General features: G+C 49.1%; 1 protein-coding gene and 1 pseudogene across 1 annotated transcript in view; one reads left to right on the plus strand and one right to left on the minus strand.

Moving 5' to 3' along the window:
* The window catches only part of SH3BGRL (SH3 domain binding glutamate rich protein like), a 30921-nt gene extending 23523 nt beyond the window's left edge, over positions 1-7398 (minus strand). The window contains exon 1 of the mRNA XM_066640066.1: positions 7172-7398. Within this exon, the coding sequence (XP_066496163.1) occupies positions 7172-7216 (45 nt within the window). The 5' untranslated portion in view covers positions 7217-7398. The remainder of the gene's footprint in view (positions 1-7171) is intronic.
* A 2716-nt stretch (positions 7399-10114) lies between these two features.
* LOC136663360 (5S ribosomal RNA) lies at positions 10115-10234 on the plus strand (annotated as a pseudogene).
* Positions 10235-15634: the final 5400 nt, after the last annotated feature.

Here is a 15634-nt window from a genome sequence, read left to right on the forward strand (position 1 = left end):
CAGTGTGGGCTGCAACAAATCTCTGGAGGGCCAGAGGCTCATTGGAGACTAGGGGCTCCCTGAGGGCTGCATAGGGAGGCCTCGAGGGCCGCATGTGGCCCCAGGGCCGGGGTTTGGGCACCCCTGCTTTAGAGTAATTTCATGGTGATGAGTACCTGCATTCCTCTACCGAGATTACTTCCATGTAAAAAAAAAAGAGAGAGAATAAAAAAACAATCTCACCAGTAGCAGACAGAGTGCAAACCGGTTGAGATGAGGTAATACTCTCAATATTCATTTTAAAGTGACCCATTTGTTTCCTCAATTGTTTCATGTTTGTCCAGTTTACACCACACCTGTTTGTTCACAGAGAGCATTGTTTGCATTTTGCTCAGTCATTGCAGATAACGCTTTGTTTGCCCCACATTGTGGCAAAGGTGCATGCACTCTCCCACATCCCCTGCCCTCCCCATGGGGCCTTGGTTCACAAAGTGAGAACAATCCAGCACCCGGACTCCTACTCTTCGCACTTCATGTTCTTGCTCCCACTTCCTGATCTCAGAAGAGGGTTCTGGGGGAATCCTCCCCAGTCCTAGGCCTTCTGACTCTCAAATCCGTGCCAGGACGGTGACATCATCCTTCTCCCCCGCTTGACGGGACATTTGGATTCCAATAAAAACAGCAATGTGCAGTCAACAAGTAGCACCAGTCACCAGTGGGGGGGGAAAAAACAACACACCACCAGTCTAAATCATCACAATGAGTCCCTGCAAAATGACAACAAAACAACAACATAAACCCCTATCCAACACAGTGAATAACAAACCAGCAGCACAACCACTGCAAGTCTTGGGGAAACAAAACCGTTTTAAGCCCCCTTAGTGGAACACCAGCTAAGGCAGGGGCCGCTGTGATCTCCTGGAGAAAGGGGCACCACAAACGGATGCCCCAACGGGAAAACCCCAGTTGCTTGATCAATGAGCACTGCCACAGATGTGACTTCAGATGTTCCCAGTGGCACATGCTCATAATATCCGAGGCACGTCTAATAGCCCAATCTTATTCAGTGCTGGTGCAGCAGGGCCACACAGCCCACGCCGTATCCAGCACTGAACCTGAACAGACTGAAGGTCTCTTTAAGGGGACATTTGTTCCCTTACCCTAGTCTGACCAATAGGGCTACTCAGATTTGCGCCAGCACAAGTCTGAGCAAGTCTGAATAGCTGTGTAGGGCTTTCAGGCCCAAGAGGGGTAATAGGATTTAGTGGAGGTTCGCTGCCACCACACCCCGATACCCTCCCAGGCCTGGACAGCCCCCTCCCCACCCTCCCCCTGTGCCGGAACACTCCTCCCTGCTTCCATCCCGCCCTCCCCCACCCCTGTGCAGCACAGAGCAGCTATTACCTGCTCCAGTGGCCATAGGCTGAGATTTGGCGCTGGTGGGACCACATAGTCCTTCTCACTGGTGCTGCTTACCGGAGCAGTACTGCAAACATGATTTACGATACATTGGCAACATTTAGTACCAGAGCGGCGGGTGGCCGCACCAGCGCTCAGCACCAACAGGACTGTCCCGTGTCCGATTTGTGTCTTTGCCCTCCAATTCCTTGCGTTATGTAAACCAGTCACTGCACACCCCAAGACTCAGTTGATTGAAACTGTCTAGATCTGAAGGAGCATTTTGCCACAGATAAATATATATGAGCAGAGAAGCAGTCAAGGGAGGACACCAGGATGAGGTCTCTTGTTCTCTGGTGTGCTCCCTGGGGCATTTGGTGGGCCGCTGTGAGATGCAGGAAGCTGGACTAGATGGGCCTCTGGCCTGATCCAGTGGGGCTGTTCTTATGTTCTTAACTACAATTCCCAGGAGGCCTTGCAGGTCTCTTGTTATCTGGTGTGCTCCTTGGGGCATTTGCTGTGAGATACAGGAAGCTGGACTAGATGGGCCTATGGCCTGATCCAGTGGGGCTGTTCTTATGTTCTTAACTACAATTCCCAGGAAGCCTTGCAGGTCTCTTGTTATCTGGTGTGCTCCTTGGGGCATTTGGTGGGCCGCTGTGAGATACAGGAAGCTGGACTAGATGGGCCTATGGCCTGATCCAGTGGGGCTGTTCTTAAACTACAATTCCCAGGAAGCCTTGCAGGTCTCTTGTTATCTGGGGTGCTCCCTGGGGCATTTGGTGGGCCGCTGTGAGATCCAGGAAGCTGGACTAGATGGGCCTATGGCCTGATCCAGTGGGGCTGTTCTTATGTTCTTAACTACAATTCCCAGGAGGCCTTGCAGGTCTTCTTGTTGTCTGGTGTGCTCCCTGGGGCATTTGGAGGGCCGCTGTGAGATACAGGAAGCTGGACTAGATGGGCCTATGGCCTGATCCAGCGGGGCTGTTCTTATGTTAAGCATAAAAAGGGACATTTCAAAACTAAGCCGTTGAAGTACCAAATTGCATCACACATTCTATTACAAGTACCCAGTTACAAAACACACACTTCCCGTTTATATGCTGCACAGAGAGTCCAACCTATGCTGGGAGCTATTCTATTTGTGAAATTCTCCTGTCCCACACTCACAGAGGTCACTTTTATTGTCCACTTGGCCCCATGCAATTAAAGGTTGTGTGCTTTCGGGTGCCCACATGTCCTGGCTCTTCTCCATCACTTCCTGGCTAGTGTGGGGTGGCTCAACCAAACCACCCTTCTACACCAACGCTTTGCAACCAAGAGTATGACAAGTTGTACTTGGCCCCAGTGCTATGGTGACCATGTGGCACTGCCTAGCCTGACCCCACTGAAGGTGGAACCGCTGGTGGTGGTGGTGGGCAAGACCAGGCCCTTCCACAGAGGCATGGCTTGGGAGGGAAGTTTGCCGAGCGAAACTCCAACTGTGGGCGAGTCACATACTTCTAAGAGCGGCTGCCATCTATGGTGGCACCAGTTGGATTCACAGAAGTACCTGCAGAAGGCTGAAAAACCCATCTTTTTACACAGACACACACCACTAAAACTTTCAGGGTTGAGAATGTGTTGAGGAGTGGTTCAAACAAACGACTTCCATGCCGCATAAACTAGGGGCACTTACTGGAAATCACAGGCAGTTGTGTAACTAAGAGGGGTGCAGGGGTGGCAACTGCACCGGGCAGCAAGCTTTAGGGGGGCAACAAGCTGAGACGGACACTACAGGTGGAGCCTCTTTATCTGCGGTGTTCCATTCTCGGACCCCCCCCCCTCCCCGTGTATACCAAAAGTCCCAGGTAATGAAATCCACATTTTTGGGAATTCACCTTTGCTCCAAATGCAACCAGAGCCACCAGAAATGATGTCATTAACCTGGAAGTGATGTCATGGCTAGACGTGACATCATCAACCAGAAAAATTTTTGACACCCCCATACAACAAAATCAAATCAAATCAAGTAAGTAAATTAAGAGTTTACAATAAGTTTAAAAAAATATCTAAAATAAAGAAGAAAACCCTCCTGAGCAGAGGGTTAAAGAATAAAAAATAACCCTCCCAAGCCGTTGCTGATCTGTTTTAAAAAAAATTCTCCAAACATCCCAAAGGCTGCAATCCTATCCATACTTACCCAGGAGTAAGCCCCATTGACTATCACTGTTAGGGCACAATCCTAACCAACTTTCCAGCACTGGCATAGCTGTGCCAGTGGAGCATGTGCTCCATCCTTCAGTTGCAGAGCAGTCACGGAGGCCTCCTCAAGATATGGCAATGTTTGTTCCCTTATCTCGAAGCTGCATTGCCCTTATGTCAGTGCAGAAAAGTGGGTTAGGATTGCGCCCTTAAAAGCATACCCATAGCAGCCTGTTCACAGTACAGATCTGTAACGTTTCCCCAAATGCTGTCAGGTACCATGGTAGCATCAAGTCTAACATATTTAAAATAAAATATTGAAATGAAAGGGGACCCACCTGAAATTCGCTCACAACCCACCTAGTGGGTCCCAACCCACAGATTGAGAAACACTGCTCTATATAACCAAGTACAAGACTGACAAGCACCAAAGTTTCTCATTCTTTATTAGCACACAGAAAGTTGCTTCCTACTGAGTTCAGCAGTTGGTCCATCTAGCCAAATATTGTCAGCACTGACTGGCAGTTGCCTTTCAGGGTTTAAGGTAAAGACTTTTCCTGCCCTACCTGGAGATACTGCCATGGACTGAACTGCCTGTAAAATGAGGGCTCTATCCACTGAGTGTCAGCCCTTCTGCCTCTCTTGGAACAGCTTTTTAACAGAATTTATTTACTTAAAAAGCTGATGACCTTTGCCTATAAGACTCTCAGTGCGGTAGACAACATAAAACATTTTTTTGGTGACATGCCAGCAACCACCTTGCTGTCTTAAGCGAAAACAGCCACACCACAAACTCCCACTTGCGAACGCCCATCCTTGATTGCATGCCCTGCTTAGAATCGCACGCCAGTTACGTTTATAGCTACAACCACCAGCTGTCAAGATAGACTCTCAAAAGCCACCCACACCAGCATCTTCGACACAGATGCGCTTTTTGTGTGTGCTATGTACCCATTACTGTATGCAAAAGCCACTGGGTGGATTCAAGCACCCTCGGGATATTCTCCCAAGCATGAGACCTGCTTTTTGGAACTACTCTAGTGGTTCCCAAAGTTTGGGTCAGGACCCACTAGTAAGTCACAACCGGATTTTTGGTGGGTCGCAAAACTGACAAGCTGAAGAAAATGTATTGAGCCCTATGGAGACAGAAATGAAGTAGCGTGTGATAGGCAAATATGCATCAGTCCCTTGAATCCAATGAATGCAGACCCCAACAAGCTCTTGAAAAGAAACTTATACCCCTTCCCACACTGATTGTGGGTGGGGGGGGAAGTCAGGATCCTTCCTCCCCTGCAAATGCTTTTAGAGACAGCCAAGCCTTTACATGCAGGTCTACTCTGAACCTTTGATATAGGTTCTTTCAAATGAAACAGTTCTGTATGGAGCCTTAACCTCTGTACATTTCTGAAGACCCCAGGAAGGAATAAAGTACTCAACTGAAATTCATCCTACAATGGGTTCAATGAGAAATACATCTTTCCCTGGGTGATTCCCACACTCCCCTCTCTATCAACCCTCTCCCAGGAATGGCACAGTAAATTTGGCAGTCTTCATTCACACAGCACTCAGGAGAGCTCATAGTACTACCCTGACTCCTTCTCAAGTTCCAGGCATAAAAGGAAGTCCTGGGGCTGAGCTCTACCTCAGATCAAGGTTTCTCTTGCACAGTCAAGGCTTTTCTTGCACAGTGCCTCCATTGTCCCTTCTCAGGGAGGAAGATATTTACACAGGAGTTCCAGGTCAGAACTTAGTGACCCAGTCCTATGTCTCCGTGGTAGCACATCCTACTCAATTCCACACATTACTTACTTACTTAGGGCACAATCCTAACCAACTTTCCAACACCGAGGTAAGGGCAATGCAACTCCGAGGTAAGGGAACAAACATTGCCTTACCTTGAGGAGGCCTCCGTGACTTCCCGCCAACTGTAGCACATGCCCCATTAGCACAGCTATGCTAGTGCTGGTAAGTTGGTTAGGATTGTGCCCTTACTTACTTAACAGGTCTATGCCACTTTTCCTCCAAGGAGCTCAGGTTCCCTCCCACTTTTTTGTCTTCACAACAACCCTGTGAGGGAGGTGAGGCTGAGAAAGCGTGTCTGGCCAAGATCACTTACTCCAGTGAAGCACAGGAGGGGAGAAACCATACTGGTCTACTACAGCAAAGAAACCGACAGAGTTTCAAAGCCCCACGGGGCTTGCAACTAGTTGGGCCTGTAGATGATCTCCAGGGAAAGGGGGATCTTTCCCAGCCTTACCCAAAGATGCTGCCAGGAGACTGAACTTGGGCTCAGATGCCTGCAAGTGACACCCTCAACCACTGAGCCTGGGTCCTTTCCAGTCCTGTCCCGCCCACCCTAAAAAATCCATAGATTAAAACTGCACTCCCCCCCTGCACACATCTGGATGCACACAGCTGACCAATGGCTTACTTCTGAGGAGGCATGATCAGGCGCCTTTAACAGGCCCCATCCTGAGCCTGCTCACGAAGAAGTCAGCACCACACTGTGCTCAAAGCAGCATCGCCCCTAAGTTCAGTGCGCACGGAAGCTCGATTTGCAATTGCGCAAGATCCTGTGGATTGGATCCCCAGTTTCCAGTAGTTTTCCAGCAGCGCCACAGCTGTGCAGTCACAAGACCTGTGGGGTGGGAGGGGGGCGTGTTCCCAATGCCCAGAACCCCTGCGCAGCAGGAGCTCAAGTTCCATGGCTCTGCATGTTCCTCCATCCCTCCCAGTTTGGGGTGTTTTGTGCTGGTCTGAAATGCATGCAGAGCAAACTTTTGGGGGGGGGAGGAACATGATCAGGGTGGGAGGCAGGGAAAGGGGTGGGTGACAGGAGTGGGGAGGGGGGCAACTTTGGCAGCACAGAGGGGGAAGTGAGGGGAGGGACTGGGAGGGGGAGCAAGGCTGGGAGGGGGTGCAAACTGGGATGTGCAAGAGGGGGGTGTAAGTCTAGGAGGGGGGTACGAGAGGGGGTACAAGACTGGGAGGGGAGTGTGCAAGAGGGGGTGTGCAAGAGGGGGTGTGCAAGAGGGGTGCAAGCCTGGGAGAGGATGCATGGCTGGGGTGCAAGGCTGAGAGGGGGTGCAAGACTGGGAGAAGGAGGTGCAGGAAGGGTGCAAGGCTGGGAAGGAAGGCTGGGGTGCAAGGCTGGGAGGGGGCGCAAGACTGGAAGAGGGGTACAAGAGGGCGTACAAGACTGGGAGAGGAGTGCAAGAAGGGGTGCAAGGCTGGGAGGGGATGCAAGGCTGGGAGGGGGGTGCAACAGGGGGTACAAGACTGGGAGAGAAGAGGGGGTGCAAGAGAGGTGCAGGGCTGGGAGGGGGGTCAAGAGAGGGTGCAAAACTGGGAGAGAAGAGGGGTGCAAGAGAGGTGCAAGGCTGGGAGGGGGGTCAAGAGAGGGTGCAAAGATGGGAGAGGGGGGTGCAAGGCTGGGAGGGGGGTGCAAGAGGGCGTACAAGACTGGGAGAGAAGAGGGGGTGCAAGAGAGATACAAGCCTGGGAGGGGGTCAAGAGAGGGTGCAAGGCTGGGGGTGCAAGGCTGGGAGGGGGATCACGAGGGTGCAAGGCTGGGAGGGGGGCGCAAGAGGGGGTGCCGCGTTCTCCTTACCGCCGTGGAGCCGGAGGAAGAGGCGATGTAGACCTTGATGACCATGCTGGCTGGCTGGCTGGCGGCGCAGAGCGGCGGAGGCGAGCGCTGCGGGACTGCCTTGCGCGAGCGGGCGCGGAAGGATGGAGAGCGGTGGGAAAGGCGGCACGCCCCGCCTCCGACGCGCCGCTGGCAGGCCTGGGGCTCCCCGCTCCGCTCCCAGCCCCGGAAGAAGCTGGGAGGAGAGCGGGCGGGCGGGCGGGCTGGCGAGCCCGGGCGCGGGCAGGGAAGGGCTGGCGCTGCTGGGCACGGGCTGCTGCTGGTCCAGGCGGAGGGAGGGAGGGACACACACACCCCAGAGGCAAGATCCGTGGGTCATTTGTACCCTGGCCCTGGGTCAAAAGGGGGGCCCAGGAGTTAAAGGAGGGACCCAGAAACGTCCTGGGATCTTATGGTTTCCAGTCCCACCAGGGCGCATGAGAAGGGGGTGCAAGGGGTACATCGTAGCTGGCCCTGGGTCAGAAAGGGGTCCCAGGAGCCAAAGGTGGGACTCAGAAATTTCCTAGGATCTGACATTTTCCAGTCCCAGCAGGGCCCATGAGAAGGGGGTACATCATACCTGGCCCTGGACCAGAAAGGGGTCCCAGGAGCCAAAGGTGGGACTCAGAAATTTCCTGGGATCTGACATTTTTAAGCCTCACCAGGACTTACTGCTCACGTGGGACGCTGGGTGTGCAGCTGCTGCTGTGACTGTGACTGAAGGCCATATGTGTTGGGCCAGGGAATGCAGACGTGACACCCTTAACACACTGTTCAGTCTGGGAGGAAACTGCAACAGTAGCTCTTGAGCTTGTGGATCTGCTTACCCTGAAGCAACATGTAGGGGCTCAGGATCACAGCTGCCGGGCTAAATTGCTGTACATGTAGGCTTTGGTGCACACAAGACACTTTCCAGTCTAGCGTGAGGCTAAATACCATGGTGATAATTTCCTGCAATGATTTTCTATATTTAAATGATTTTTTAAGAGAAACTTCTATGTATTAATGTATCTAGCTGCTGATGTATGATGGCCGGTTCCCAAAGGATCTCCTCTATGGAGAACTCATTGAGGGAAAGCGCCCTACAGGTAGACCACAGCTGCGATACAAGGACATCTGCAAGAGAGATCTGAAGGCCTTAGGAATGGACCTCAACAAGTGGGAAACCCTGGCCTCTGAGCGGCCCGCTTGGAGGCAGGCTGTGCAGCATGGCCTTTCCCAGTTTGAAGAGACACTTGGCCAACAGGCTGAGGCAAAGAGGCAAAGAAGGAAGGCCCATAGCCAGGGAGACAGACCAGGGACAGACTGCACTTGCTCCCAGTGTGGAAGGGATTGTCACTCCCAAATCGGCCTTTCCAGCCACACTAGACGCTGTTCCAGAACCACCATTCAGAGCGCAATACCAGAGTCTTTCAGAGACTGAAGGTTGCCAACTAAGCTGCTGACACTGCAGGGTGGGTAGACCTGGGCTCTCCATTGGGATGCTTGGTAGACCTGGGTTCCAAAGACTTTTCCAGCTGTTGCTGCCCTCTACCTGCTCTCTTTTGCCCTCCCCCTTTAGGAAGGGGCCCTAAAGAAACTTTGTACCCCCCCCCGTGATAAAATTCCTCTCAGATGTCCTGCCCAGAGGCAATGAGCAGAAAAAGGCTGTCTCCTGTTGAGTCCGTCCTTGCACCCATCACGTCCAGGGATGCCCGCACGGACTGGCAGCAGCACCCTTGTGCTGGGGAATGTGAATGCAAGAGGAGCTCTGCTTGGAACATGCTAGTTCTGCAGTGTCTTTCCCACGGGTTGCCTCTGGGTAGGCCACACACAAGAACACACCACTTCCTCCTTGGCTCCCAGGGTGGCCTGAGACCTCCTGCTGCCTGTAGTGGCATGCCAAATGCCTCCTCCCCTTTACTTGATGTTGTGCCAGCCTCTGCTTCCCCAATCCCTGAATTGGAAAAGGAATGGAGCGGGGGGCATAGAGAAAACCCTCCTATGGCACAGTGGTTGAAAATGGCTGCCTTAGAGGAAGGGTGGTACAAAAATGTGAATATAATGTAGCAGAAGAGTCATTGTTTGTCTTTCTGCAATAGAACAGGGATAAGCAGATGGTCACTACAGGTGGCTCTGGCCATGGTCTAAACCAGGGGTGCCCAAACCCCGGCCCTGGGGCCACTTGCGGCCCTCAAGGCCTCTCAATGCGGCCCTCAGGGAGCCCCCAGTCTCCAATGGGCCTCTGGCCCTCTGGAGATTTGTTGAGCCCACATTGACCCAACGCAACTGCTTTCAGTGTGAGGGCAAATGTTTGATCTCTCTTGTGAGCTGTGGGATGAGGGCTCCCTCCACTGCTTGTTGTTTCACGTCTGTGATGCAGTAGCGGCAGCAAAGGAAAGGCCAGCCTTGCTTTGCAAAAGGCCTTTTATAGGCCTTGAGCTATTGCAAGACCTTCATTCATTCATGTAAGTTCATCTTCAATATATTCATTTATGTAAACTTATGTAAATTTATTCAAATTTTAAATATAAATCAATTCTTTTTTTCCCTGGCCCCCGACACAGTGTCAGAGAGATGATGTGGCCCTCCTGCCAAAAACATTGGACACCCCTGGTCTAAACTAAAGCATGGGTCTCCAAACTCTAGGCTGGACCAGTGCACTGGCATAATCATCTTGGGCAAAGCTTTAGCGTTCTGCCCTACAGTCTCCTTTCTTCGTGTCTGATTGTTGCAGAGCCTCGCTACAGGGCAGCTGCTTCCCAGGGGAAATTGGGGGCACAGAGCCTTCTGGGACAATGTGTAGCAGAAGCAGCTGGCTGGCACAAGGCTCTGCAAAGATCAAACGTGAATAAAGGAGGCTATGGGTTGGAATGATAAGGCTATGCCACTACTGCGCCATTTCCAAGATGACTTTGGGCCCAATCGTATCCAATTTTCCAGTGCCGGTGCAGCAACTGTTACCTTGCACATGCCTGATCTCATCTGATCTTGGAAGCTAAGCAGGGTTAGGCCTGGTTAGTACTTGGATGGGAGACTGCCTGGGAATACCAGGTGCTGTAGGGTTATACCATAGTCTTTCGAGACTGAAGGTTGCCAACCAACCATGCTGCTGTACCTATAGGGTATGCACTCCTTTCTGTGTTGGGGAAGCAGTCTTGGGCATTTGTTCCCCTACCTCAGGGCTGCATTGCAGTTGCACCGGTGCTGGGAAGTTAGATGGGATTGGGCCCTATGATGGCACACCGCATAACCATGGCCCCTGGTCTAAAGCCTGTCTTCTGGATCTTCTGCCCATCCACCCATCTTGGTGGTTTGAATGTTACCCCAAATTCACATCCCAGCTCAGCCTTGTGTTCGAAGCATGGGCAGAATATTGACTGAAAGCACACAACTGAGTTTTGCACGATGGCATGAATATAAAAACAACCCCAAATGGGCTGGACAAGCCCTCATTTGCAACATGGTTCCACCTCCCCAACCCACCATACTGTGACATGCTTGGCCTTCCCAAGCTGCCATTAGGTGACATGCTCCACCACCCCAAGCCGCCATTTTGTAAAAAGCTATGACTTCCTAAGCCATCATTTTATGCTGGTAGCTTCCAAGGCTCTTGCAGAATAAAATAAACTCCCAGAAGTCTGAAGTCTGCCCACTCTTGCAACAGAAGTTATGAAGCAAATATATAAGAATATATTTTATTGATGAGTTTGCTTTTTAAGAATGTGCAATCAGTGTAATTTTCCCCCTCTTTTTCCTCCCTTATTAATCAAGGGAAGAAAAATTACACTGATTACATTCTTATAAATAGCACTGGAAGCAAATACATCAATAATACCCTCTGTGTGGAAGAGTCTTCTAGAATCATGGAGTCAGAAGGAACCCACGTGGTCATCTAGTCCAGATGGAGTGTGTATTATCGCATCACCCCTGCAACACTGCATTGTCCCTTCACCTGTGTGCCAAACCCCCCTGCTGGAATGGCTCCATTTTGGAACCAAAAGGAGCCAAAGGAGGGCAGGTGGGCCCCAGGGATATGCGGTGGGTGGGGAAGCGGGTGAGGTAGAGCCTCTCCACCGGAGTCCTTTGAAAAGTGCCGCCATTGTATGAGGCACCCAAGCACCCACAACCCGCGCGCTCTGCGTGGATCCAGACATAAATATTGCCTGACTCTCCTGTGGAAGTTGGCATTATTTTGGTGCAGTGTGTTGTGTGCAGTTCTTCCAAACATGTCACTCTGTAAAGCCTCTTGATCAATGGGAAAACACTTATGCCATTTTTGCCCCTAATTAAAATGTTCTTAAGACTACCATAGGAAAGGGTTGAGAAATCAGTCTTTGCACAATCTGTCCCTGGATATCATATGTTGGAAAGGGTTGGAAATCAAAGATTTGTACGTTTGTTGAAGCCGAATTACTTTACAACTAGAGACCCCTACTGGAGCTGCTACAGACTTTCAGGGATGTACAAGTAAGGAAGGACCTTATAATGGCTAATTACTTTTAAGTGGGAAACTTAGGCCTAGGCTTGTCTACTCAGAAGTAAGCCCCATATTCTTCAATGGGGCTTACTCTCAGTAAAGTGCGAAGTGGATTGCAGCCTAGAAACAGACAACTTCAAGGTAGTCTTGCAATAGAATCATTTTTCAAAGAAGGCACCTGTTGCTAATTTTGCACACTGTCAGAATGGATGTGGACAAATTGACACTTTTCTAAAAGTCAGGTGTTTAACAGGGGTGCGCCAAAGCCACTGTACCAAGTCACAAGTCTCTGACTCCCCTCTCGAGTTGACTCACGTGTCATAATGGGTGGCCATTGTGACTTGTTCTGAGCTGCTGTAGAGTCATTTTTGACTCGAATCCAAGTCATTACGAGAAATGGGTCACAGCGCAAGTCAGGCGCAGCAAAAAAAAAAAAAAAAAAAGCAAGCACACATACAAAACAGAGTTCCAAGTACATACAAAGGTAAGTCGGGACTCAAGTCAATTCGAGTCCAAACTCTTTTCCGAGTCACTGGCCCCGAGTTGTGAGTTGGGTCTGAGTCGGTGATATCTGTGTCAGTAAATCTGTGATTTAACACGACTCATGAAAAACAAGTGTTTTCACGAATTGAGTCTTTACAAGTCGAGTTCCCATCCCTGGTATTTTCTCATGTGTTAATTCTTGCAAAAATGTTGTGATTGCTCCAACCCACCCACCCCCCAATAACAGGCCTGCAAACTTGAAGGTCAGAAAAACTTCCTTCAAAAATTATGGTGGTTTTATATGAACTTGGGGCGTAGGCTTCCTCCCAAGGAAGTTGCTTGAGTCATTCACTAACAAGACCATGCCATATCTCCAAAACTAGACATGATAGAGCAAAATTGATGCCATTTTTGGAATCAGTGCCCCAAATATACCCAGGAATAGGCCCAACTTTTTAGATAGCAAATCGTGTGTTGGCCTGGGTAATCAATCCATTGAGAGATGTGAGTGTTCTATCAGGGGAGCTTGAAATACTGAAGTCCTGGGCTCCAGTGTTCACAAGCAGAATCAAGGTGAGCATGAACGTACCCACAGAACCTCGAACCTTGGTGAAAGAATCAACGGCTTGCAAAGTTTTTTTTTCATACACACCTTTATGAATGGTCAGTGTTCGCAAAGCTTCAGCTCTTTGTGGGCGCATTCAAGCCTTTGCAGGCCTTGTGAACCTGTGGCTCACAAAGGCTCAAGAGCAGGGGTGCTCAAACTTTCAACTTTAGAGATGCTGGACCTTTAACAAGTGTATAGAAGAGAGAATTTCAGCAGGTGCAACTTGTCATCCCACAGATGACAAGCTACACCTGCTGAAATTATCTCTCCTACACAATTTTAAAGGTCCAGGATCCCTAAAGTTGAAAGTTTGAGCACCCCTGCTCAAGAGTCTTATACAGTGGTTCTCACACGTTTAGCATCAGGACCCATTTTTTAGAATGAGAATCTGTCAGGACCCACCAGAAGTGATGTCATGACTGGAAATGACATCATCAAGCAACAAAATTTTAATAGTCTTAGGGCCCAATCCTATGCATGTCTACTCGGAAGTAAGTCCCATCATAGCCAATGGGGCCTACTCCCAGGAAAGTCTGGATAGTCAATGGGATTTACTCATGGGTGGGTAGGATTGCAGCCTAAGGCTACAATCCTACCCACACTTACCCAGGAGTAAATCCAATTGACTGTCATGGTTAAAAGAATATACATAGTAGCTTGTTAAAAGTACAGGTCTGTAAGATTTCCCCAAATTGAGTCACATACCATGGCGGCATCAGGTCAAATATATTAAAAATAAAATATTGAAATGAATAGGGACCCACCTGAAATTGGCTCACAACCCACTTAGTGGGTCCGACCCACAGTTTGAGAAACACTGGTCTAATGTATTAAAAGTCTAATATATTAAAAATGTCTATCAAGTCTAATACGTATATTAAAAATGACCTACACACTGAAATGAGCAGGGATCCATGACCCACCTAGTGGGTCCCAACCCACAGTTTGAGAAACACTGATTTCACCAGTGTTGGCAGAACCCAAGGAGACAGGGACTCCGCACACAAGCGCTGCAAAAGAATAAAGACTTCAAAGTCCTTCGCCGATTACAAATGCAAGATAAATAACGACCATGAAGGGGGCATGCCCCATATTTGACATTTCTCCAAAATCCTTCACAAGTGAAACTGTTCGGCCTCATCTCCCCATCCTCAGAGGAGGCCAGTCCTTACCCTTGATGGTTCAAGGAATTTGGGAGCTTTTGATCTCATTAGCAAATATTTGTCTTTGGTGTTAGTTGGAAAAAAAACGGCATGTTTGAACAGCGTAATTATTTTTTAAATTTTCTTTCGTGGTTATTAATAAGAAATGAAGATGTTCAGTCATGCTGCTTATTTCACAGGTTAAAAGATTTCATTTTGCCCTGATTTGGTTTCAAATGTTCAAGTTAAGCAATCAGAGGGCAAGTTATTAACATTGCTAATAACGGGCTGTATTATTAGTTTTGATTTTTTAAGTGAGAGGTTCACAGCTGGAACCTTGATAGTTCCATAAGCTAAACTTAGAATGTCAAGCAACAACAGTTGTCCTCTCTCTCTGCCCCCTTTCTGGCACCTCTGTCCATCACAATGAGAACTACCTCCACTCTTGAAAGCAACAGCACAAGAACCTTCCCTATCTTGAAATTGCAGAGCCCTGAGTTTAAGCACTTCGTAGCTTTTTTTTCTTTTTAAGAATAGCTATGGGATATCCCAATGTTTATCAGACTATGTTATCAGGACTCATCGGTCCCCATTCATTTCAATATGTTTTTTTTTTTTAGTAGACTTGATGCTACTATGGCATGTGACTGCATTTGGGGAAATGTTACAGATTTGTACTTTTAACAGGCTACTATGTATATACTTTTAACAATGATAGTCAATGGGGCTTACTCCCAGGTAAGTGTGGATAGGATTGCAGACTTCGGGATGTCTGGGAATTTTTTTTAAACAGATCAGCAGCGGCTTGGGAAGGCTAGGAAGGTTTTTATTTATTTTAAATAAATTGTTAAACTTATACTTAAATGTATAAACTTATTGTAAGCTTTTAATTTATGTAACTGATTTGATTTGGTTTTGTCATATGGGGGAGTTAAACATTTTCTTGTTTGATGATGTCACTTCTGGCCATGACATCACTTCCAGTGGATGCTGATGGATTTTCTTTCTAAAAAGTGGGTCCTGGTGCTAAAAGGTTTGAGAACCAGTGTGATATCCTCTAATGAATACAGGATCCTTGGAGGGCACAGGTATCACAACCAGGATATTACCTCTTTCTATGTTCTCTCCTCCTGAATGCTTAACTCTCCTTAATGCACATACACACCCTCCTTAATGATGGGGGTGGTGGAGAAAGGTGCCTCAAAACTGCATAAATATTCTGCATCTATACAGAAGGGGACGGAACATACCAAGATCCAGGTCTACAGAGCTTGCGCCCTGAGTAAACTTCTGTACTGCAGCGAGTCATGGATTCTTCGCTCACAACAGGAGAGGAAACTGAACGCTTTCCACATGAGCTGCCTCCGACGAATTCTCGGCATCACCTGGCAGGACAAAGTTCCAAACAACACAGTGCTGGAACGTGCTGGAATCCCTAGCATGTATGCACTGCTGAAACAGAGACGCCTGCGTTGGCTCGGTCATGTCGTGAGAATGGATGATGGCCGGATCCCAAAGGATCTCCTCTATGGAGAACTCGTGCAAGGAAAGCGCCCTACAGGTAGACACAGCTGCGATACAAGGACATCTGCAAGAGGAATCTGAAGGCCTTAGGAGTGGACCTCAACAGGTGGGAAACCCTGGCCTCTGAGCGGCCCGCTTGGAGGCAGGCTGTGCAGCATGGCCTTTCCCAGTTTGAAGAGACACTTGGCCAACAGTCTGAGGCAAAGAGGCAAAGAAGGAAGGTCCATAGC

Source organism: Tiliqua scincoides, chromosome 12 (genome assembly GCF_035046505.1).
Source record: "Tiliqua scincoides isolate rTilSci1 chromosome 12, rTilSci1.hap2, whole genome shotgun sequence".
Taxonomy (NCBI): domain Eukaryota; kingdom Metazoa; phylum Chordata; class Lepidosauria; order Squamata; family Scincidae; genus Tiliqua; species Tiliqua scincoides.